Below are 26,773 nucleotides of genomic sequence, written 5' to 3'. Positions count from 1 at the left end.
CATAGGGCATCGAAATGAAAATAAGAAACAATTTAATATTAAATGTAATATTTATTAGAAATTTCAAACCAGCACCTTTGCTAACTAAAAAAACTTATCCTGCCAGTGCTATCACCAGTTTCGCTAAAGTGTTGATAAAGGAGTTTTGCCTTTTCACGAATGATGAGTGAACTTAACGGAATTTTATTTTGAGTTCTGTCTTCTATCCACAGATTTAAAGCCTTTTCCATTTTTTTCTAATTTAACATCACGAGTTAGAGCAAATTTTTGAAGCAATTAGCGCGTTTTCACGGACACTACAGCGGATTTTTTCTTCCGATTTTTTGATTGATCGTACCGTTGACTCATTGATTTTATAATGTTTTGCCACTGAGGGACACTTTCACCATTAGAAATTTTGTCTAATAACTCAATTTTATTCGCTAATGTCATCACCTTCTTTCGTATTTTCACATTTCTCTTGTTATTCGTAGCCATATTTTTGTACGGGTTAGAAAGAACTTGTCCACAATAAAGTCACTTTCTTCCATTAACACACTCGAAAAAGTCTGTTTTACACTGCAAAACGGTATATTTATCACTTTTGTAAGCATATCAATTTATAAATTGATAAATTTATTCAATTTATAAGCGTATAAATTAAAAGCAAACGACGAAACCGTCCATGACAAGCGCATAACACATACTGAACAAAGATTAGCGAGAAACATCCACGCTCACAATTTTGTCACCTCTCTCCCCCCACCCACTGAGCGCTGTTTTGACCGAGAAAGATAATTTTAGCCACACCCATGTTTTTTTATGGCGGAAAATATTCACGGCACTTGAAATTCACTTTTTTTTTTTTTTGGGTTTCATTTTATATTAAATCAGCGACCACGAAAAGCGGGGGTTTACTGTACATTGATTTTACGAGGAGACTGTTTAATAAAGAATGGTCATAAATTTTTTTTCACAATATACCTTTATTAGTCATCCATATTTTGATGATCCTTTTCAAAGTAGTCCCCATTTGATGAAATGCACTTACCCCAACATTTTTGTCATTCTTCAAAAACGGGTAAGCCATTTTTTGACATGCATTTGAGAATTGCCTCTGATGGCTTTACAACTTTTACTGACGATTGGAAATGTTTTCTTCACAGTTCCTTTGACTTTGAAAATATAAAAGAAAATTGCAGGTTGCAAGGTCAGTGCTGTGGGGCAGATGAGGAACACATTTGACATTAATGCTGACTAAATACTTGATGACAGTATGAGCATGAATGTGATCCCACAAAGCATGCAGTAGAGTTCTGCAGTAAGTTCCTGTAACAGTCGTATGACATGGCACAACATGCTGGTAAACCATTTCTTGAATTTCTGAAACAGATGAACATAGCTGAAATCTTCAGTAACCATTCATTGTAGTTCCTAACAAACCTCCATGCGAACTTGTTGTTGCTCAGATGTGGGTAGTCTTGGAATCCAGTGGGTACAAACTTGTGTCATATGGAAGTGGTCATGAAAAATACTGTGGGTGCTTTCTACTGATATTCTCAATGTCTTTGCTAGTTGCCTTACTGTTATATAACAATTTTCTCTTACGATTACAGAAGCAGTGGTTATGGTTTCTGTGATGACAGAAGTGGTTGGAGCTCCAAGATCATCAATTATTTTTGTGATTCAATCGTGTCCATCTTTAAACATGGAAGAGCTATGTTATATGCAAGTGTACATTTACCATAAGCCTCTTAATATTTCATATTCTTCAGCTGATATTTTCTTCAGAAAGAAACAAAATTTGAGAGCAGCATGCTATTCCTTTCATGTCATGACCATTGTTATGTAGGCGAACCTGCACAGGCATAAACTTGACCAACCACCAAGGTCACATGATGCACACAAGTGAACTGTGCAGTTGCTTATGCGATCAGCTTTCTTTGGTCTTAAATTTTGCAGCTCAGTTAGAAATAGCAAGAGTTTTTCATGAAAAATTATGATTAAAAAGCTGTCCTGTGTGCACCATCAGAATAGAAGATTTGCATGCTTATAAGTCTATATAAAATATGTATTCTTCTGTTTTTATACATTTGATACCACTGCAGATACAGCAAAAATAAAAAAACTGTGTACTTCACATGACATGCAAAGTATACATTAATATATGAAATGCATTCAGTTTAGCATAAGTTCTAACAGACACCACTGTGTATAAAAGTAGTTTGTAAAATATCTGATAAACTAGAATTAAATGACTAAAAATATCTTTTTGGTTGATTTGATATGATCTCTACTAACTGTAGTGAAGGGAGAATTCTCAACTGAATTATGAGCTGTAATGATATATAATTTATTGCATATAAATTTGCTTTTTGTTTTTCAGGCATTGGTTCAATACCAGATGCAGTCTTAGCCAGTTTGAAAAACCATAAAGACCTTGGTGTGCATTCTGAAATGTTCAGTGATGGTGTGGTAGAATTAGTCGAACAAGGATGTATAAATAATCGCTGTAAGGAGATCCAACCAGGAAAGATTGTAGGAAGTTTTACCATAGGCACCCGCCGTCTTTTTGACTTCATGGATAATAATCCATTTATAGGTTGGTATTGCCTTTCTCTTCCTGTTTGTAAAATACATTTGTTAAATTAAAGTTAATTTAAAAGATACTTTTGAAATTGTGGTTACATTTTACTATGTGATGCTTATCACCAATAACATTGAAGTCTTCATATTGTTCATGCAGAAGTGATGTAATATTGTAGACTAGTGATCTAGTAGAAATACTTTATGGGATATGTACATCTTCCATGTTAAGCATATTAACATGAATATTCCAGAAACTTTACAATGTCTGTTTTGGTTCTGTGACAGTAGCTGAAGAGAAATGATATTGTAAGTAGACTTAGAAAGAAAATAGTAATACTTTCGTAGTATATTAACCTTTAATATATTCCTGTATGGGAAATCATTTTGTGATCCTTGAGAATGTATATTTACTTGATAATAATTTAGTTGCTACATATTTTTGGCAAGACAGAGTAAGATGATGCATGTGAAGAAACAGTGTACTGAAAACGGCAGACAGCAATATGTCGTGTGATATGGCAATAAGTTCGGTGAACCAAAGCAGCATAGTAGTTAAAGGGTTATTTAAATGTGTTGATGTGGAGACACATAGCAACGTGCAGAAATTTAGAACAGCGGGTGGAAAAACAAAGTAAAGATAGAAAATAATAAAAAAAAACTGGAAGATGAGAAAAATTATGGAACAACAAAATGGGAAAATTTGATAGTTTTGCACCATATAATCAGAAGTAATGCATGGAGTTTTATGACATCCTTGCGTTATGACAGAGTTAAAGCAAAACAACAATTATCAATCCAGGTGACAAGAGGTGAGCAATGAACGTAAATTGTTAAGGCAGTTCAAGTTTAATTTCACCATTAGCATTAGTAGTGGCATTATAATGCAAAAAAGCAAGCTTATACAGCATCAGCCAAAAAAAAAAAAAAAAAAACACTTCCCATTTCACCTATCCATTCCCTACAGTAGTTTGTTTCAGCAATCAAATCCCCCCCCCCCCCACACACACACTGGCAAAAGACAAACTTCTACACATCTATTCTGCAACTGCCCTTCCTCAATTTGAATTTATCCCTTGTGTTTTTTTTTTTTTTTTTTTTTTCTTCTAATACCAAACACACAGGAGGTATTAGAACCTATAGTACTTAGTACCGTGCTTGGGTTGGAGGTTGAGAAGATGAAAGAAGGTATTTGTTGACATTAGACTTGAACTTCTGTAGACTAATTTTCAGGAAATACATGTGAAGGAAGGTTGTTCCAGAAAACGGCAGTTCAATGAATAAACAAGGAAGATGAAAAGTTGGTTTTGTGAGTTTGAAGTTGGACAGTAAATGGATGTTGGCTGGTGGCAGCATGTGTTTGGATTGCTTTGAAAGAGAGAGCGAGAATTATAGAAGCCAATTCAGAAGGACCGTGCCCATGGAAGAATCTGTAGAAAAGGCATGCAGCAGAAACAGTATATCTATGAGACTGAGAGTGGAGAGACTCTGTTAGAGAGGGGTGATTAATTAACCTAACTGCCCTCTTCTGAATGTAATCTAGAAGCCTGAGAGAGGTTTTGGGGACACCGCCCCAGATGTGCGAACAATATTCCTTGGTAGGGCAGATTTGTGATTTGTACAGAGTGAACAGCTGTTTGGAAGAAAAGTAACGCCGAGAGCGAAAGATAAAACCAAGTTTTTTAGATGCGGAGGAAGCAATATTTGTAATGTGCTTGTGCCAAGAGAGATTAGAAGTCAGGGTAATCCCCCAAAAGAGATATATCATTTTGCTAGAAATCAGAGTGTCACTAAAGATAAGCATAGGAGCAGAAGAATCCTTTTTGCGAGATATAAGACAAGACTGAGTTTTAGAAGAATTGAAATCAACTAAGTTGTCTTTGCCCCACTGGAGAATTACCTGGAGATCGACATTTAAGGAATTGGTAGTCGATATTCGAGAAGTTGAAGCTGATTGAGCAGGGCAAGGGTTTTCAAAATGGAAAGTGGAATGCAATGTGCTATCATCGGCAAAATTATGGATAGGATTTCCAGTCAATGGAAGAAGGTCATTAATATACAAGAGGAAAAGAGTGTGAGAAAGAACTGAACCTTGGGGAACACCAGCATTGGTGGAGAAGTTAGAAGACAGAGAGCCATCTACCATTCCCCCCAGTGAGCGATCAGAGAGAAAACTGGATAACCAATTACAAAAAAACAGTTGGCAATAAGACGGAAGCTTGTTTAGAAGACCTTTATATCAAACACAATCGAAAGCCTTTGAGATATCAAGAGCAACTGCTTATGTTTCACCAAACTTTTCCATTGAATTTGTCCATATATGGGTAACATAAGCCATAACATCACCAGTGGATCGACACTGACGGAATGCATACTGGCAATCATTGATGAGATGGAAGGTTTCTAGGTAGTTTAAGAGTTGGCGGTTAATTGATTTCTCCATTACTTTAGAAAGAGTAGAAGTAATTTCAGTGGGACGATAATTGGATGGGGAGGACTTGTCACTCCTATTTAGGAACTGGATGTATATGAGCAAATTCCTAAGCAGAAGGAAAAACACCTTTGGAATAAGAAAGTGAAAAAAGGTGGCAAAGAACAGGAGTAAGTTCAGGAGCACAGGTTTTGAGAACAAGTGGAGAAATACCATCAGGACCTGGAGCTTTCTTAGCATCGAGATTCGTCAAAACCCTTCTGACATCCTTTTAACGGAAGATCACAGGAGGCATTAAATGGAGTGTGTTGGGAATGGTGGGAGGTGTTTTTCCAAGATCATTAATACATGAGTTGGAAGAAAAATGGGATGCCAGCAGGTCCACTTTATCCTTGGCTGAAGTGACAGCAGAACCATCTGGTTTCGACAGAGGTGGGAGCAGAGATGGGCAAAAGTTGCAGCCAATAGCTTTGGCAAAAGATCAGAATGCTCGGCTACCATTGGGGCAAGAAGCAAGTTTTCTACTATTAGCCTGTTCAAAATCTAGTTTGGACTGATTAATTATCCTTTACAATTGTTGCAAGCTTTGGTGTAGGCAGAAAATGAAACTAAAAATTGGAAACAAGCCAATTACGATATGCAATGTTCTTCTTTTGAACAGTCTTATCTAAACCAAGGTTTAGATAAAGGACAATATTTTAAAGTGGAGTGTGCAATAAAAGATTCCATTCCTGCAAGAATAATTTCTCTGACACGATCTGAGAAAACGTTGACATCAGAAGTTTTGAAACAGTAATCCGACCAAGAAAAGAAGAAAAGAAATCTCGCAGGTCGTCCCTTTTAGCATTCTTGTAATGCCAGACAATATGAAGTTGGGAATAGCCATGAGATAAAGGCTCCATTGGAGAAGAGATGATCTGATGTACCTAAAGGGCCACTAACTTCGACCATGTACTTAGAAGGGTTGTTTATGAGAAAAAGATCAAGTCTGTTGGCTGTATGGTTGGGATTGTCCGGTATTCTTGTAGGTAAATGAACGATGTGTGCAAGATCATTAGAAATTGCAAAAGCCTCGGCATCTCGACCAGCTGGTTTGGTGTGACGGAAGTCAGCTGGAGTTGTGAGCATTAAAATGACCAAGGAAAATTACCTGACTATTAGGAAAGGTGGACTGGAGAAAGTGAAGTTGTAAAGAGAGGAACAAAGAGCTCCAAGTGATTAGTGGAGTTGGGAGAAAGGTAGAGACAACAGATGAATTTGACACAATGAGGTAGAGAGATTTTAAGCCAGAGATGATCGAAAAGAGAAGATTCCAAATTACTAAGTCTCTGACAGGGAATATCGGAACGGACATATGCACAAGTACCACGTTTGTGGTGAAAGGTATCGTATAGCAAATAATTTGGGCAACTGAGATGAGCCATAGTTGAATCAACCGATGACTGAGATTCTGTCAGAAAAAGTAGATGGGGTTTGGGTAGACTGCAAGTGGAAATGATTATTGTTCAGATTAGAATTGAGACCATGTATATTTGTGAAATGAACAAGTGTTTGGAAGTATTAGATCTTTTCGCAGATAAGCTTACTCTATTAGTTTCACAATTCGTAATTCATGGTATATTCAATAGTAAGAAAAAAATGGGGGGGGGGATATTCTGTGTGAAGTAATGAAATTTTTGGATATGAGGTACACATGGTAAGAATGTACCCAGATCTTTGACATAATGTGCCTCGACCCCCCCCCCCCCCCACATACACACTACTCTGACTCCCTCCAGTCACTATCTGGCAGAGTAGAGGTAGCAAGATTATACACTAGCTGATCCGGAAGCCTCCTAAAAAGTTACCAATAGGTTCGTTCCGGTGTACTAATTAGCGGCCTGTGAACACCATTTTAGAGCTGTACCCTCGAAATGTAAGGAAGATTGAATCTTGCCATGATGTTCATCATAACCTCAAAAGTCATCAGTCATACTGCATGTTCGAAGAGATAGGATGGGTGGATTTAGTCTCAGCAAGAGGAAGAATCCATCCCATCAGCACTGAGCTTACTCAGTCGTTATTACTTAAAGATGTAACTACCATCAAGGTTAAAGGGAAGGGCTTTTGCTTTCGTAAAGCTGACTGCAGAGGTCTTAGACAGTTTTTAAATTCTGTACAGTAGGATCAACTGATGATGTTACCAGTGTTGAATTCTAAATGGGAAGCCTTCAGGGACTTAATTTTGGAGGCTACTAGGCTTTTCATTCCAACTAAGAAAGACTGTTCAAGGTTTATGCCTAAATGGATGTCAGATGAATTAATTAGGCTCATGGCAGAGAATAAAAATGTATGGGATGTATATAAAGCATCAGGTGACACTGAAGCCTATGGCAGGTATAAACTACTCTGTAATCAAGTCACAAAGGAGGTTAGGCAGGCGAAGGCAGATTATGAGAAATCTTTGGCAAAGGATGCAAAGAAAAACAGCAAAGAGTTCTTTACTTATGTAAACTCTAGAAGGAAAGGGATGAATCAGATTGGACCACTTAACATAGTTGGGTTGACTATTGATGATCATGCTCAGGTAGCTTATAAACTGAATGAGTATTTTGCAGCATCTACATTCACACAAGAGAAGTTATTCAATGAGGGAAGTGCCAGAAGTTTATCAAACTCTAACAGGGAGCTAAGTGATTTTGTAATAACTGAGAGCAAAGTGGAGGACAAATTGTTGAAGTTAAACATAAAAAAGGCACCTGGGGTGGATGGGATCTATCCCATTATATTACAGGAGGTAGCAAAGGATGTAAGCAAACCCTTAGCCATAATTATGAGAGCCTCCTTGGGCTCGGGGGGTCCCCATGGACTGGAGGTGTGCAAATCTTTAACCAATTCACAAAGGGTGATACAAGTTAACTACAGACCTGTTAGTTTAACTTGTGTTCAGGGGAAAATAATGGAATCACTGGTTAAAGAAGAATTGCAGGATCATCTAGACAAGACTGCAGTAATAGTTAAGACACAGGATGGGTTTGTTAAAGGGAGATCTTGTCTGACCAATTTGATTGGATATTATGATGTGCTCACAAAGGAACTGAATGCCAAAAATAATTTTGATGATATATACTTGGATTTCAGGAAAGCTTTTGATACTGTTGCACATGGGAGACTGCTGTACAAATTTGAGATGTATGGCATTAAGGGTAAGTTGCTACAATGGATAAAGGGATGGTTTAGTGGGAGACGACAGAGAGTGGTAATCAGTGGACTGCTCTTCGTGAACAAATGTTATTGGTGGAGTTCTCCAGGGTTCAGTGTTGGCCCATTGTTGTTTTGTATATTTATCAATGATATTGATGAAGGTATATCAGGTTTAATGTCCAAGTTTGCAGATGATACAGAGGTTGGCAGGATTGTTAACAACAGTAAAGATAGTTTGCTACTCTAATTGGATCTAGATAAGTTGGGAAAATGGGCTGAGAAGTGGCAACTGGAGTTTAACATTGACAAATGCAAAGTACTACATATGGGTAGCAATAACTGAAGAGAAACATACCAACTGTGTGGTACTACACTCATGGAAGTAGAAAGTGAAAAAGACCTAGGGGTAATTGTGCAGTCAAATATGAAGTTTGCTGAGCAGGGCAGGTCATGGAGTCTTGTCAATGATATATAGGAATTTTGCTAGCAGGGACAGGGAGGTGATTATCCCATTATACTAGGCAATGGCCAGGCCACACCTAGAGTACTGTGTACAGGTCTGGAGGTGTATAAAGCCTTTGAAGGGCTTTATACACCTCAATCTGATTGAGTTTTATAAAACCTTGAATGGGTTGAGCAAGCTGAACGCTAATGGGATTCTTCCTCTTGCTCAGACTAAGAACCTGAGGGGGCACAGTTTCAAATTGAGCAAAGATAGTTGTAGAATAGATATGTGTAAATTTGCCTTTAGCCAGTGGGTAGTTAATTGGTGACCAGGCTTCCATCTTTTGTTGTGGAAGCTAATAGTCCAAATAAATTTAAGGCTGAGCTGGACAGGCATTTGGAAAGAATGGAGTGATGAAATGGGAGGGTTTTTTTTTTTTTTTTTTGATTTGATTTTTCTGCATAAGCTTTCTTTCTTGCATCATATGCTTCTACTAATGCTAATCTGTTCAATCCTTATACCCCTCAGTCAGATCACCTCACAGGTGCCTAGTCTTCAGATACTACAATTTGCAGAACTTAAGCCTTTCTTGGTAAGGCAACCCTTTATTCCCTTCACCAATCTTGTTGCCCTTCTCTGTACTTGTTCCAGCAGCTCTACATATTTCCTAAAATGAGGCCTCCAGACCTCATTTTAGTGTAGGCAGTACTGTGTGTAGTACTGAAGGTGCGACCATTGCCTTATACAAAGGAACAATCATCTCCTTATCCCTGCTAGCAAAATATCTGTATATCATTGACAAGACCCATGAGCTGCTCTGACAGCCTGTCTGCACTGCTGAGAAAAACTTCATATCTGACTGCACAATTGCCACCAAGTCTTTTTCATTTTCCACTACTCTAAGTGTAGTACCATACAGTTGGTACATTACTCTGGGGTTACTGCTACCCATATGCATTACTTTGCATTTGTCAATGTTAAACTTCAGTTGCAATTTCTCAGCCCATCTGCCTAAATTTTCGAGATCGTGTTGCAGTAGCATACCATCATTAATGTCTCAAACCATCCTGCCAACTTTTGTATCATCAGCAAACTTTAATATTAAGCCTGATGTGCCTTCATCGGTATCATTGATAAATATAGAAAACAAGAATCGATCCAACCCCGAACCCTGGGGTACTCGACTAATAACATTAATCCTAATCCACGAAGAGCAGTGTCCACTGATTACCACTCTGACTTCTCCCACCCAGCCATCTCTTTATTCACAGCAGCAACTTGCTCTTAATGCCACACTGCTCCAATTTGTACAGCAATCTTTTGTGTGAACTATCAAAAGCTTTCCCGAAATCCAAGTATACGATATCAAAATTATTTTTTTACTTCCACTTCCTTTGTGACCACATAATAATATCCATTCAAATTAGTCAGACAAGGTTCCCCCTTAACAAACCCATGCTTTGTCTGATGTATAAATGCAGTTTTGTCTAGATGATCCTGCAATGCTTCTTTAACCAGTGACTCCATTATTTTCCCCGGAATAGAAGTGAAACTAACAGGTCTATAATTATTTGTGTCATCCTTTGACTCCCAAAGCCCCTTTGTGAACTGGGGATACATTCACACATCTGCAGTCCACGGGAATCTCCCCTGAATCCAAGGATGCTCTCATAATTATGACTAAGGGTTTGTTTACTTCCTTCGTCTCCCTTAATATAATTGGATTGATCCCATCCACTACAGGTGCCTTACTTATGTTTAACTGCAACAATTTCTTTTCCATTTTCTTCTTGGTTATTACAAAATCATTTAGTTTCCTGTTAGAGTTTGATAAATGTCTGGATCCACTTCCCTAAAGACTTCCTCATGTGTGAATGTAGATGCAGGATCATCAACAGCTGAACAACCATCGATATCAAGTGGACCAATTTGATTAATCCCCTTCCTTCTAGTGTTTCTTAAGTAAAGAAGTCTTTACTGTTTTTCTGATTGCAACTAAGGAAAACTAACTGGCTCTCTCTCTATTTTCCAACAGAGTCTTTGGAAGATGGGCTCACCTGATTAGGATTCATTCTGCTATGCCTTTGACTTGATGCTGTGGCATAAAGGCATAGCACACCAATACTGACTCAACCACTGGACAAGACCATTTACCTAACAGTGACTCTCACCAGACGTGACTGCTGACGCCTTTGAAGGGATGGGATTGTGGATCCAGCACTCTGCTGGATGAGAACCATTTGTTGACTGCACCTTGCAGGGTGTGATTGATCCCCTCCTGAGGATGGATTGGATACCACTGTCCAATCTCCTTAGTTCCTAGTGGATGCCTCTGACTTGCATCCCCTGCTGTTCTGTCCTTATCCCCCCTCCAATCACCCTCTTCCATACTTCTCCCACTGTTACCTTGCTATTTTCCTTGTGATCTTTCTGTAATTTGTTCTGGAAAGGCCCAGTGCCTAGACAAAACCCATGTATACCTCCACGTGGGTAAGGATGGGAGTCGGAGCAATCGGCCTGGTCTTTGTCGCCCCTTGGCAGCAAAACACCAGTATGGCTGGCCTACAACAATACAATACATGTTCACGCCCTACACTACAACTACACAGGTCCCTCCGTAGCCAGGTGGGCAGGAGCAGCAGTGCGTAGCACACGCTTCTTGATTAGACCGGGGTTAGAGCTCATGACCACCAAATATGGAGGATGCGGAAAGGTCAGGGAATGACCACCGCATATCCCGGAGCAATATGGCCTTAGTTGCTAATGCTCCTAAAAACCAAATAACAACAGCTACACACGACTTGTGCCAGAACAGAGATTTCAGTGGCGAATGGGGGGAATCCTGGATTCTGCAACCAGAACACTAAGACACATTTGACATTTGTACACATTGCACTCCCCATACTCAAATTCTGCATCCATTTTATCTGAGTTACACTACATCTCTGATATCCCAACAGTGTCCTCATTTGATATCTTGACTAGCACTTCAAATTCATCAAATTTATTTTCTATGCTCCTAGCATTGGTGTACATGCAAGTATACTTGTTCTTACTCTTAGTTACCCTAACACAGCCCATGTATTTACATGTTCCTTGATGACTCCCAGCAGTCCTTGAATTCCCCCAGCACCTTGCCTTCTAGGCTGCTGCTCGCAGTTGTGGATCCAAAAGTACTAATGAAATATTCACACATTTTACACTACTTATAGTATCTTGAATGATAGCTGAAGAATGGTTAATATTCTTCAAACATGAAGTATATTTTTATTCTTCAGGAATATCCAGAGTATGGATAGTGCCAAAAAAATTTGGAGATTGTTGAGATTACAACCTTTAAACGTTGAGAGCAGAATTACCTGATTACCTGAAATTGTTAAGAGTATTATAAACTTCGATATGTAGCTATTTTTTTTATATTTATTTCCTTTTAGAATTTATTAATTAAAGAATGTGTCTTGGCAAAATGTATCTGTTCTGTGCACTTAATGTTAGTTCCCTGTTGTTAACAGAGTATGTTGTTGTTGCGCTGTCTCTTCCAGTCCCAAGTATATTTTCAATATATTTAGAAGGGACTGAAATATCATTCAGCAAAGTTTAATTTGTATAAATTCTTGCACAAGGATATAAATAAATAAGTGATCTTCTATTGTAAATAAAAAAATAATTTTATTTATTTATTTTTAGAATTTATTGATTAAAGAACATCTTGACAAAGTGTGTTTGTTCTTTGCACTTAATGTTAGTTCTTGTTAATAGTGTTTTTTTTTTTTATGCTTTCTCTTAGTCTCTTCCAAATATATTTTCAGTATATTTAGGAGGGATTGAACAAAGTTTAATTTATATAAATTCATACACTAGAATTTATATAATTCTAGTGTATGAAGCACACACACATATCAGGGGGTATCAAAAAGTTCATACCCTTACCTAGAAATAATAGCCCTAGAAAGGTGAAACTTCACAGGAACTTTAATCTTTTTCTATGTATTCTCCATGTATAGTAACACATTTCTCCCATCTATGGATCAGTTGTTTAATGCCTTGAACATAGAAGTCTGCACTTTTTGCCTGAAACCACGATTCCACTTCATTGATGACTTCCTGGGACGAATCAAAGCGGTGTCTATGCACTGGTTTCTTCATTTCCCGAAACAAGGAGAAGTCTGATGGTGCGTCAGGAGAATAGGATGGGTGCTGCAGTAGTTCAAAGGCATCAGCAACCTTGGAACCTATCATGCAGAGACCTTAGACATGTGCAGATGGTTATGTAAAATGCTGTGGGCAGACTCATAACTAATTCCCACTGCATTTGTGATGAAATGAATTGTCACACATCTGGCCCTCAGCACCAGCTGCTCAACCTTTGCAACCATCTCACTGTCTGTGGATGTTGATGGCCTTCCCTCCCTTGGCTTGTCAAAGACACTTCTATGACCTCACTGGAACTCCCATTTCCGCTTTTTTACAGTGTCATAGTTGTGTCTCATACACAGCTTTCATTTCTTCGTCAATTTCTCGAGCTTTCTTGCCCTGTAAAAGCAGGAACGGCGCCTCCATAGCCAGGTGGGAAGGAACAGCAGTGATTGATTAGACTTCTTGATTAGACTGGGGTTCGAGCCCGTCACCACCAAATACGGAGGATGCGGAAAGGTCAGGGAATGACCACCGCATATCCCGGAGCAATATGGCCTTAGTTGCTAATGCTCCTAAAAACCAAATAACAAACAAACAAAAGCAGGAACTTAATCACTTTGTCAACCATAGCATCCTTCCTCAGATTCCGGGCTCCACCTCTGGTGTATGATTACCTATGGGAATGAAATTTCACGTGTTAGTTATCGAATATGTAGACAACTTATATTAAAAACGGAATCTTCCTACTGATGTTTTATCTAGGTCATGGTACAAACTTTTTGTAAAGCACTGTAAAGGGGGTACAAACTTTTTGTACCCCCTTGTATATATATCAGATACATATATAACATCCATCAGAGCGAGCAACCAGAGTTTAATGGGATAGACATTAATTCCTAGACTTATCTTAAAAGTTGGGAAATCATATAAGGGTTAATTTAGGGACCGGCAATATTTTCAACCATATTGGCTACTTAATACAGTGAAGTTCTTGTATTTTCTCTATAATGTGATCTTATGTGGTCATGTTATGCTATCACTTACAGTCTCTTCCAAATATATTTTCAGTATATTTAGGAGGGATTGAAATATCATTCAACAAAATTTAATTTATATAAATTCTTACACTAGAATTTATATAAATAAATAAATATATATTTATATGAGTAATATGGAAAGAAAGTTAATAAATTGTAACAAGCTGTAACTAATACTTATGGGTCAATGCAGTTGCTAGAGCAATTATGCATTACAACCATAATGTGTATAAAATATTTTGTATAATATTGAAGATAATAATATAGAAGGTAATTCAAGCAGACAATACCAAGCAGGATTTAAAGAAACGCAAGGGATATAAAAAAAATATATATACATAAAACTTATCGTTGTCTACCCACAATCTAGATGACTTCAACTGGGGCCAACTGGGTGCAGATTGAAGGCAAAAAATGACAAGAAGTTCTCTGTTTCTGTAATGATCAATATCTGCTAAGATATATAAAATATAAAAAAATCAAGAGATTAAGTAATTTGAATCTAAACCAATTAAAGGTAGTTAAAAATTTAAGAATCAAAAGGAAGATATTATAAATGTAAGTATATATTGAACATCATTGACCCAACAGAGAACGTAATTTAATAATTAAAATAAGAATAAATATAAAGTATAAGGCATATCTACCGTATCCAGGACATAATGTAGTAACAACAATTGTCGTCGTGAAATAACAATCCCTCTAGTGAAGTCAATATATATGTGGTGACCCCTATGTGATGGATATGGTAAAAATAAATAATTAATTAATTAAAAGTTAAGTTAACACAAAGAGAAACATGCAGATAGTAAGAAGAATAAAAACTAATAGAGTAGGAATAATAGAACCTGAACTCCATAAAGGCAAAAATATAGTAGTACAAATAAGAAATAGTTTCTCCTACATCCTCAGATTACCCTAATAATTTTGGAGAAATGAGAAGAAAGAGAGTAGGACAGCTTAAAGACAATACAAGATATAAGTTGTAGCTCGGGTATGCCCGGGATCGCAAACCCGTTCCTATAGTAGGACCCTGAGCTGAATTTGCATGTCACCTTAGCGTGAACTTAAGTATATACAGTGTAATTATAAGATAAAATAAAATAAAATAAATGATACACTATAATTTGCAGGCCGGTGGGTACAAGTTTTCTATGCCGTAAGACACCAACACCAAGAAAGCAAAGTGTATCCTATGTACATAATATACATGGCTCTAAATCCATAATTATGGTAATTATATTGAAGCAATGGGTTCAGAAAATAAATTTTTGAAATTAATTATATTTATCGCCTTCCTGAAGTGTTATTTCAGGTAAGCGATAGGGTAATTATTATTTATTAACTTATTGTACAATGCTATTATGTTTTCTGAACAGGTTGTTTTTATTGCAAATAGAAGCATCCTCAGGCATTAGGATAAAATGATATTAGCATGCACTGATTTTGATATATTAGATCTCCAGTTTGTAAGGCCGACTACATTGAAATTAAATGCGTCTCTTTTATTATATACGTTTACATCTATATTATTATGGAATATTTCTATATGAAGATCTAGGTAATTTGCTATAGTATCAGAACTTATCCCGGGTAATTATCACTTTGTTTAAGGCCATTATTAGGTTACATCTTGAGTACTGTATACAAATCTGGGGGCCTCATTTTAGGGAGGATGTAGATCTGCTGAAACAAGTACAGAGATGGGCAACCAGTACAATGCCATGTTTCATCAGAATTGTCTTCACAACAAGCGCAGAATGCGCAGGGGGCTTTGTCATTCAACAAGCACCAGCTGCCTTTCTCACGAAATTGTGGCCTCGCCCAAGAAATGCACTTCAACAGTCTCTTTGAAGCACCTGTACATAGAACACAGCATTGACTCTCCATTTCGGGTACAAATTCCTTGTGAATCACACCGTATCAAAAAACATGATCAATATCATCTTGATCTTGGACCTATATAAATCAAGCTTTTTGGGCCTTGGTAATGATCTTGAAGTCCACTGCATACTCTGACACTTCATTTCTAGGTTGTACTTAAACACCCATTGCTCATATTCACTGGCAGTACAGTCAAGGAAATTAGATTGTCTTGACAATTCTGAATGAAGTCTTCACATGATGACACTCTTAGATACTTCTTTTTTTTTTTTTTTTTTTTATGAGAACCCCAAACACGAGAGGTATCATAACCTATAGTACTTAGTACCGTGCTTGGGTTGGAGGTTGAGAAGACGAAAGAAGATATTTGTTGATATTGGACTTGAACTTCTGTAGATTGTAATTTTCAGGAAATACGTATGAAGGAAGGTTGTTCCAGAAAACAGCAGTTGAATGAATAAATGAGGAAGATGAAAAGTTGGTTCTGTGGGTTTGAAGTTGGACAGTAAATGGATGTTGGCTGGTGGCGGCACGTGTTCGGACTGTTTTGAAAGAGAGAGAGGGAATTATAGAAGCCAATTCAGAAGAACAGTGCCCATGGAAGTATCTGTAGAAGAGGCATGCAGCAGAAACAGTGCGTCTATGAGAAAGCGAGTGGAGAGACTCTGTTATGTTAGAGATGAATCATTAATTAACCTAACTGCCCTCTTCTGAATGGAATCAAGAAGCCTGAGAGAGGTTTTGGGGGCACCACCCCAGATGTGGGAACAATATTCCATGGCAGGGCGGATTTGCGATTTATACAGAGTGAGCAGCTGTTTGGGAGAAAAGTAACGCCGAGAGCGAAAGAGAAAACCAAGTTTTTTAGATGCAGAGGAAGCAATATTTGTAATGTGCTTGTGCCAAGAGAGATTAGAAGTCAGGGTAATCCCCAAAAGAGATATATCATTTTGCCTAGAAATCGGAGTGTCACTAAAGATAAGCATAGGAGCAGAAGAATCCTTTTTGCGAGATATAAGACAAGATTGAGTTTTAGAAGGGTTGAAATCAACTAAGTTGTCTTTGCCCCACTGGAGAATTACCTGAAGATCGGCATTTAAGGAATTGGCAGCAGATTTTCGAGAACTTGAAGCTGATTGAGCTGGACAAGGTTTCTCAAAATGGAAAGTTGAATGCAATGTGCTATCATCGGCAAAACTATGGATAGGATTCCCAGTCAATTGAAGAAGGTCATTGATATACAAGAGGGAAAGAGTGGGGGAAAGAACTGAACCTTGGGGGACACCGGCATTAGTGGAGAAGTTAGAAGACAGAGAGCCATCTACCATCACCCTCAGTGAGCGATTAGAGAGAAAACTGGATAACCAATTACTAAAAACAGTTGGCAAACCATAAGATGGAAGCTTGTTTAGAAGACCTTTATGCCAAACACGATCAAAAGCCTTTGAGATGTCAAGAGCAACTACTTGTGTTTCACCGAACCTTTCCATTGAATTAGTCCATAAATGGGTAACATAAGCCAGAATATCACCAGTAGATCGACACTGACGGAATCCATACTGGCGATCGTTGATCAGACGGACGGTTTCTAAGTAGTTTAAGAGTTGGCGGTTAATTGATTTCTCCATTACTTTAGAAAGAGTAGAAGTAATTGCAATGGGACGATAATTGGATGGGAGGGATTTGTCACCCTTTTTAGGAACTGGCTGGATATGAGCAAATTTCCAAGCAGAAGGAAAAACACCTTTGGAATAAGAAAGTGAAAAAAGGCGGCAAAGAATAGGAGTAAGTTCAGGAGCACAGGTTTTGAGAACAAGTGGAGAAATACCATCAGGACCTGGAGCTTTCTTAGCATCAAGATTCATCAAAATCCTTGTGATATCCTTTTGACGGAAGACCACAGGAGGCATTGAATGGAGCGTGTTGGGAATGGTGGGAGGTGTTTTCCCAAGATCATTAATACATGAGTTGGAAGAAAAATGGGATGCCAGCAGGTCCACTTTATCCTTGGCTGAAGTGACAGCAGAACCATCTGGTTTCGACAGAGGTGGGAGCAGAGATGGGCAAAAGTTGCAGCCAATAGCTTTGGCAAAAGATCAGAATGCTCGGCTACCATTGGGGCAAGAAGCAAGTTTTCTACTATTAGCCTGTTCAAACTCTAGTTTGGACTGATTAATAACTGCTTTACAATTGTTGCGAGCTTTGGTGTAGGCAGAAAATGAAACTGAAGAATTAGAAACAAGCCAATTACGATATGCAACGTTCTTCTCTTGGACAGCCTTAGCACATTTATTGGAAAACCAAGGTTTAGATAGAGGACGAGATTTTAAAGTGGAGTGTGGGATAAAGGATTCCATTCCTGCAAGAATAATTTCACTGACACGATCTGAGCAAACGCTGACATCAGAAGTTTTGAAACAGTAATCAGACCAAGGAAAAGAAGTCTCGCAGGTCATCCCATTTTGCATTCTTGTAATGCCAAACAATACGAGGTTGGGAATAGCCATGAGATAAAGGTTCCATTGGAGAAGAGGCAATCACCAAGTTGTGATCTGAAGTGCCTAAAGGACCTCTCACTTCAACCTTGTACTTAGAAGGGTTGTTTGTGAGAAAAAGATCAAGCGTATTGGCTGTATGATTAGGATTGTCCGGTATTCTTGTAGGTAAATGAACAATCTGTGCTAGGTCATTAGTAATTGCAAAAGCCTCAGCATCTCGACCTGCTGGGTCGGTGTGACTAGAAAACGGAAGCCAGCTGGAGTTGTGAACGTTAAAATCACCAAGGAAAATTACCTCACTGTTAGGAAAGTTGGACTGGAGAAAGTCAAGTTGCAAAGAGAGGAAGTCAAAGAGCTCCAAGTGATTAGTGGAGTTGGGAGAACGGTAGAGACACCAGATGAATTTTACACAATGAGGTAGAGAGATTTTAAGCCAGAGAAGATCAAAGAGAGGAGATTCCAAATTGCCACGTCTCTGACAGGGAATATCAGAATGGACATATGCACAAGTACCACCTTTGAGGCAAAAGGAATCATACAGCAAATAATTTGGACATCTGAGATGAGCAGTAGTTGAATCAACTGATAACTGAGATTCAGTCAGAAAAAGTACATGGGGTTTGGAAGACTGCAAGTGGAAATGGACATCGTTGAGATTAGAATTGAGACCACGTATATTTGTGAAATGAATTAGGAAGTCCTTGGGAGGTTTAGACCTTTTCGCAGATAAGCTTGCTCTATTATTTTGACAATTCATGGTGTATTGAATAGTAAGAAAAAGTGGGTGGGACATGCTGTGTATGAAATAATGAAATTTTTGGATATGGCGTACATGTGGTAAGAATATACCCAGATCCTTGACATAACGTGGCCTCGACAATGCTCCCCGCATACACACTACTCGGACTCCCTCCAGTCACTATCTGGCAGAGTAGAGGTAGCAAGATTATACACTAGCTGATCCGGAAGCTTCCTAGAGAGTTAACAATAGGTTCAGTCCGGTGTACTAACTAGCAGCCGGCCTGCGAACACCGTTTTAGAGCTGTATCCTCGAAATGTAAGGAATATTGGATCTCACCACGACATTCATCATAACCTCAAAAATCATCAATCATACTGCATGATGGAAGAGATAGAGAAGGGTTGGCCGGAACTTAGCTCTAGAGACTAAACATGGGTTCCACCACTTCAAGCCTCCAATAAGCAAAGTGGTGGTATTTCACCGGTTGATGAGAGTCATCTACCACCTAGTACTGCCTGGTAACATAGAGGGGCGGCGTTCCTCCATGTGGTGTGGACGCCACACCTCGACCCCTGCTTACGTTGGTTCACACCTGGGTGGTCACCCACCATGTACTTGTGCATGAAGGTTATACCCAGGATTACTAACAGTCCCACCATCGTGAAGGTGCAAGCAGAGGATTTGGCTGTCATAGACCGTCCGGACTTCGCCGAAATTGGGTCCACTTTGACTTGAGTGTCACCCGAATATCAGTTCCATCAGCGTTTTAGACTCCCAGGTAGCAAGAACAGCTTGTCTGGCATATCTGAGAGAATGTCTATGACAACCTCAAGGACCAAACTGCTCACCATTCTCCATAAAGATTTAGGGGAAAGGAAGGTCTGCAAAATTTGTGTCATCTATAAACTTGGATGTTAAACCTGATATGCCTTCATCAGTTCATTAATGAATACTGGAAACAGTAATGGCCCAGCACCGGACTCTGGGGACTCTGGTAATAACATTAGTCCACATTGGTTATCAATGGGTTCTGCTCTTCTTAGACTAATACTATTACTGAAGTATCCAGGGTTCAATGCTGGGACCATTGTTGTTTACAGTATTTATTAATGAATTGATGAAGGCATATCAGGCTTAATGTCTAAGTTTATGGATGATACAAAGGTTGGCAGGGTGGTTAATGACAGTAATTAGACAGATGGGCTGAGAGATGTCAGTTGAAATGTAAATATTGACAAATGCAAGATACTGCATATGTGTTGCAGTAATCCCAGAATAATATACCGACTGTGTAGTACTACACTGATGATTGTGGAGAATGAAAAAGACCTAGTGGTAATTGTGTAGGCAAACTGTTCTCTTAGGGTGTGTATGGGCTGTTATGACAGCCTATGGGATTTTGTCAGTGATATGTATAGGAATTTTGCCAGCAAAGATAAGCAGGTGATTATCCCATTGTATAAGGCAATGGTTAGGATACATCTTGAGTACTGCATACATGTCTGCAAGCCTCAGTTTAGGAAGGATGTGGATTGGTTGGAATAATGAGTGAAGAGGAACAAGATTAGTGTTGAAGGAAACAAAAGGGTGTTCTTACCAAGAAAGGCTTCTGCAAATTGCACTGTCTGGAGTGAAATTTGCAGACTAGGTACCTGTGAGATCTGATTGAGGTGTTAAGTCTTTGAATGGATTGATTAAATTCAACGTTGATGCATTCAATGCATTCTTACTTTTGCTTAAACATATGAGGGGACATAAATTTAAATTTTGGAAGGATGGTTGCAGGATAGATGTGTGAGAATTTGTTTTCGGTCAGTGGGTAGTTGATAATTGGAACAAGCTTCACTGGTGTTTAGAAGTTTGAATAAATTTAAGGAAAAGCTAGACAAATTATTAGAGGGGATGGACAGGTGATGTGGGAATTTTTTGTTTTTTCTTTTGCTGATGCTGAATATAAGCTTACATTCTTGCATCATTTGCCATGGTTGGCAAGACTTGTGGCTCACATGCAATTTCTGTATGACAACCAAAAAAATCAGTTCAGAAACTATTGCAGTAAACGTTTGTCTATATTTATAAAGGTAGAAAAAAGTTCAGGTGTTTCCATGTTAACCATTAATCAATGATTAAAAAATCATTGATTAATGGTTAACGTGGAAACATTATTTTTAAAGGTCAGGTGATTAACCACCATACACAATATATTTTAAACTGGAGGTGATAACTTTTTTATTTCTCTTTTACAATTCAGAATTGGTTTAACTCAACTACAATACAGTTCTGGTTTCATTATCCTCAGTTGAGCTAAAAATTGATTTACCCACTATGAACAGTTAATTCCCCCTCCACAGTTATTGTGCATAGAATGTACAATTGACTCCCATTATTAACAGGCTCCTTCCCCTTGCTCTTTACTGAAACAGTGGGGGTGTTGTATGGTTATGTACCCACATGCGTGTACACACATACTTGTTCAACAGTTCTCTACTTATTAGCAATGGGAAGATAATTGCTAGTACAATAATGTAAAAAGTCTAGCCTATGAACAATAAACACAGAATGACAACAAGTTACAAAATTAGTGTAAAAAATAATCCCACTTTGCAATACCAAAAGTAAACAAAAGATTGCTTTTGTTTACTTTTGATATTGCAAAGTATGGATTGTCCACACTTTCTTGGAAAGACTGCCCAAGAAAGTATGATGATTTCACACTTTCTTGGGCAGCAATGATTGTATATTTCTCTTGATTATTTCTTTGTTTTTAGGTCACATAATGGACCATCTTTTATCCCCAGTAATACTATGACAGAAATTCATTGATCAATCAGAACTTTGGATCCACTGAAAATAAATTTTCTTATATTTATACTTTCCATGAACGATAGAATGTACACTTCCAATACTAGTATTCATTGTATTGACTATTTTGTGCACAGAATTTTTTGATTTTCTGTTATTTTCCCAAGTCACTGAAGCCCTTACTCTGAAACAAATGCTAAATGCAACACTGCAGCCACATTCTAAAATTTGGTAGAGTAGTATAAATATATCAGCAGTAATTTGAGGTAATTAATTTTACATGCAAATGTTGATCAAGTTAGCTAAGTATATATTGAACAGTGGTAACCTGTATTGTTAGTATAAATTAATTGGGGAGGGAAGTATCTGTGTAGGATAATAATAATTTAAGAATTTTCATGCTGCTGAAAAATGAATAATTTATTAAATAAATCTTTAATCTTTTCTCTTTTTTTGTTTAGTGATGTTGGTGGTGGATTATGTGAATGACACCACTATCATTTCACGCAATCCCAAAGTCACAGCTATTAATTCATGTATTGAAGTAGATTTGACTGGTCAAGTGGTATCAGATTCCATTGGCACACGAATCTATTCTGGTAAGTGTTGATTCAATAACTTTCACAGAGGAATTGAAAATTGGGCTATTGGTAAATTTTATCCATTAGCCTTCACAGAGGAAACTTAAATGGATTTTAACATTTTTGATAGTGCATATCTTTTATTTATAGGAGTTATTCTTTAAGTCATAGCAGTACTGTGTTTAGTACTGCTATGACTTAAACACAGTACTGCTATGACTTAAAGCACTACTGTGTTTAGTCATTAAAATGTCAGCCATGGTGGGATAATTCAAAATATATGGATGAAAATGCTTACATGTGCTTCCAAATGGTTAAGCTGTGATGTATGTATACTTATAACAGGTTTACAGCAGTAGGAAATTCCATTTCATTTCACTATACAGGCACTCATACACATTTATACAAACAATCAGACAAACACATATTAGCCTTTCAGAATAATCACCACAGTCTAACCACCTCCTTTATCTCATATAGATATTTCAAATACCAGGATCAGCCATGAACTTGGAATGGCTACATCCCATTAGTTTCTTTATATATTTGCCACAATAAAAATACAACGGGTAGCGCAGTGAGGTTAAGGTGAGAACTTCTCATAATATTTCGTGTTTTCAGAAGTCACTAACATTTTTTTCCTTACTAGAAGTGCCCTTTGACCAAAGCAGTAGGTCAATGACACTAGAAAAGCTTTCAACATGCCAGCCTGCTCTCTCCAGTATTGTTGGCATCGAACAATTAACAGTTCCACAACATATGCCTGCCACTAGTGTTTCTGCTACAAAGTCATTCTTCAAATATCAGATAAAATGCTTTCTTCCTAACATGCCTTGCATTATTCTTTAGATCTTCCTTCCTGATTTCTTCAATCAGGACAACAGTGAATAGAGCATTGCTACAGTTTTTATTTTTAGTCAGTATTAGTATTAGCCATATAGTGCAAGGAAACCACAGGCTTTTTGTTGCTTCACCCAAAAGAAAAATAAATAAAAAATAAACAGTTTGTCAGAACTTTGCCATGTGTGGACTATCTATATATTTAATACAGAAGCCGTTTTATTTACTCCGTCAGTGTGAACGATATGCTTAACTGATCGGGCTGGAAGTGGTCTCAAATTGAAGCTATTTCTTCCTAGGTGTGCACAAAGTTGTTAAAATTTAAAAATTTTGACTAGTTTCATTTTACGAAATGGGCCAGATTTTTAGTACAAACAAAAATAGTTCAACATTCACTTCATAGATGGAGCCACGGGAAGATGTTAACTGTTAAATAAACAGTTGTCTTAAGTTTATAGGAATTTTTTTTTTTATTAACAATTTGCACTTTAACTATTTAATTGATTAACAGTTTGCACATTTGCACAATTGTGTCCTTCGTTCCGAAAAAAAAAAAAAAAAGTATAATAATAATTCTCTGCTAGCGCTGCCTATCTTAAAAGAAGAAACTAATCGTTAGGATTCCATTGCACTGCTAGCTCACCGTCCCCACGTTGCGCACTCGATCTCATACACTCATTGCCATTCGTTACATTTAATACATTTAAATTTTTAACAACTCATTATTGTTATCAACGTTGAGTTTATTTATTTGTCTTTTACAGTGAGTAATAATTTAAGGATTGATAATTATGTCACAGTCAGGAAGATACACGCCTTTTCGTGTTTCTGCAAGTGTATTCAGGATCGGTCTGAAATGTGCTTTTAAGGTTCCGAAAGATTTAATATATCACAGTAATGACAAGTGTGAAAGAATCAATTTAGAAATTTTACAAATGATGCCTGGTGATTCATTACAATATAAGAGTGTTAACACAATCATATCTGAAGATACTGAAGAACTTTTGCGATATCCAACTGAATTCCTGGACAGCCTCAGCTTGAGTGGTTTACCGGCCAACGTTTTATAATTGAAAGTAGGAGGTTGTTATTTTACTGCGGAATATGGCAATTTCAGAAAGAATGATCAGTGGTACGAGACTTATAGTCAAAAGTTATGCATCAGAATTGTTTGAATCTATAAATAATAACAGGAGAAGCTAAAGGAAAATGGGTACTCTTACCGTGTGTAAATTTGACTCCATCCCATTCAGCTTTGCCATTCTCATTTAAGAGACAGCAGTTTCCTGTTCGGCTGGCTTTTGCGATGACTATAAATAAACGTCAAGGGAAAACATTTGATAAAGTCAGAATTTCGCTTACTAACCCTGTATTTAGTCATGGCCAATTGTATGTAGCAATATCTCGGGTCAGATCATTCCAGCATGTTAAGATAAGGTTACCAGAAGGCCACAAGAATACAGAAAATGTCGTTTTCAAAGAAGTATTATAGAGACTGTACTACATTTTAAGAAGTTGGGCTGCAACATAAGTGTCATGGTACATTTTTACTTCCCCCATTGACTTTTCCCAGAAAATTGAGGAAGTGTAAGCGAAGAACAGAGTGAGAGGTTTCACAGGGCATTAAAGACACAGAGATGAGATACCAGGGGAGATGATCAGTTTTTAAAATGAAAGGCAAGTTTTTAGTGGACTTTTTACTATTCTACCCTCTTTAGTAGTATTTTTAAGATGTATTTGAAAATTGCAAAATTTTTGCAATGAAAACATCATTAAAGGTGTTGAAGCTGTTCAGGTAATAAGTTTCCTTTTGTTCTGTATTGGAAATATAGCTTTCATTACATAATTTTTATGAATTTTAATAAACCTTTCCCACATAAATGCCTTTTATATAAATTGGAGCAATATGGCATTTTTATTACAATAGATTATAGATTAAAGACAGTTAAGTATTAGAATCAAAAATGGTTTGTTGATGCCATCACTCAGCCGAGTCTCACAGGATTTTATGCTGGTCTCATGTATACATTGAAAATTTTGATGTTAAAGTTTGTCAGTAATATGAAGTTATTATTTAGGACAAACTTACAGTAGTTACAGAACAAGGAGATTTAGAGGTAACAGTTACACTTCAGTATCAAATTCTATCAGAATTGCAAACAGACTACAAAAACAACACTCAGTTTTCTTTTCCAGAAGAAGCAGAGGTGCTTATGGCATTGTACAAAGCAAAAGCATGCAAACTGTAGTTTGCAGGTAAATATGTGGGGGATATGCAATAAAAAGGTGGACCCTGAAATGTGAAAGTTATGAACTTTGTTCTCCCCCCCCCCACACACAGTAACATTTCTGAAAGCCGAGATATAAGTGATTGTGTATCGAGCATGGACTGCATACATACAGACAAATAGATTTTTAATTTTATTTTTTAAATCTATATATTTTGAAACATGGAAGGATAAATTTTGAAGGTGGGTTAGAAATGTTTTTGTTGACCACAGTGTTTTATTATTGAGAAGAATTAAAATGAAATGATATTTTATTTTGGGATTCATTTAGTAAAACTAAGAACCAAAATCAGTCTGGGACTAAAAATTTTGCATTAGCAGAATGCTGTTAAAAGTCTGAAATCTTGGCATATATGTGGTGACCTAAAGGAAGTATTTAATTTAAAGAAGAGTTACAAATATTATTTAAGTGAAATAAAATCAGTTGATGGGGGATGTTTGGTTAAAAACCATACAGAAATGTGGATTTTTTATATATATAAAGCTGCAGTCATGCTGAAAGTGATTTCAGGCAAATTTCACATCGTGCAAAGTTTCGAGACGTGAATAAATAATCAAACCATAACTGATCACAGCGTAAACAAACATATTGAGTGGATCACTTGCCATTGCTAGCCATTCAAAGTGATTTGTTTCCATTTGCATAAACTATGGATAAAGAAATAGAAAGTTACCTTGACTGGGATGTTTCAAAATAAAATTATGGAATAAACTTACAAAAGAGATTGATATTTCAATTAAGTAGAATTTATTAATTAAAGCATTTAATTAGAAACAGTGTGCGTATTATTATTCATATACCTAAGAAGTAACAGAATTTGCTATGAACAGTCAGAACGATATGATGACAGTGCACATTATCATTCTGTACAGTTCATTGAACACAAATAATGGATTGACTTTCTACACATATTGTGTATATCTCACAGTGATTCATTAAGAAGTCTTTTTAGCTTGATAAAACAAAGTGCTCCAAAAAAAAAAAAGGAATACTGTAAAAATTTGATAGTGTTTTCAGAAAATGACTTTCTAGTGTTTTTAATTAAAACTACTGAGTACATTTGGGCAGAGTTAAAAAATTAAATTTGAAATATTAACATCAGTGGTGAAATTTTGTCAACAAGATTATTGCAATTAATAACTAATAATTAAAATTTATAAAATTTTACTAAAATTAATAACTAAAATTAACTCACTTTATAAGAATGTTGTAAAAAGTATTCAGCTCATGTAAGCAATTTGGAAGAAGATTATTGGAGAAAAGATTACTAATAGAAATGTGCAAATGTTTTGGTATATCTGCTGAACACCATGATGAAGCAGCATTACTATGCAGTTTG

The 26,773-nt window shown here is 37.1% G+C and overlaps 1 protein-coding gene across 1 annotated transcript in view; it reads left to right on the top strand.

Moving 5' to 3' along the window:
* The window catches only part of LOC150090656 (succinyl-CoA:acetate/propanoyl-CoA:succinate CoA transferase), a 126,046-nt gene that overhangs the window by 79,044 nt on the left and 20,229 nt on the right, over positions 1-26,773 (top strand). Inside the window, exons 5-6 of the mRNA XM_090372041.1 lie at positions 2,366-2,581; positions 22,186-22,323. Coding sequence (XP_090228167.1) covers positions 2,366-2,581; positions 22,186-22,323 — 354 coding nt within the window. The remainder of the gene's footprint in view (positions 1-2,365; positions 2,582-22,185; positions 22,324-26,773) is intronic.

This window comes from Mastigoproctus giganteus, chromosome 1 (assembly GCF_048544385.1).
Source record: "Mastigoproctus giganteus isolate SK-2022 chromosome 1, ASM4854438v1, whole genome shotgun sequence".
NCBI lineage: Eukaryota > Metazoa > Arthropoda > Arachnida > Uropygi > Thelyphonidae > Mastigoproctus > Mastigoproctus giganteus.
This window is presented reverse-complemented; position numbering and strand designations above follow the sequence as displayed.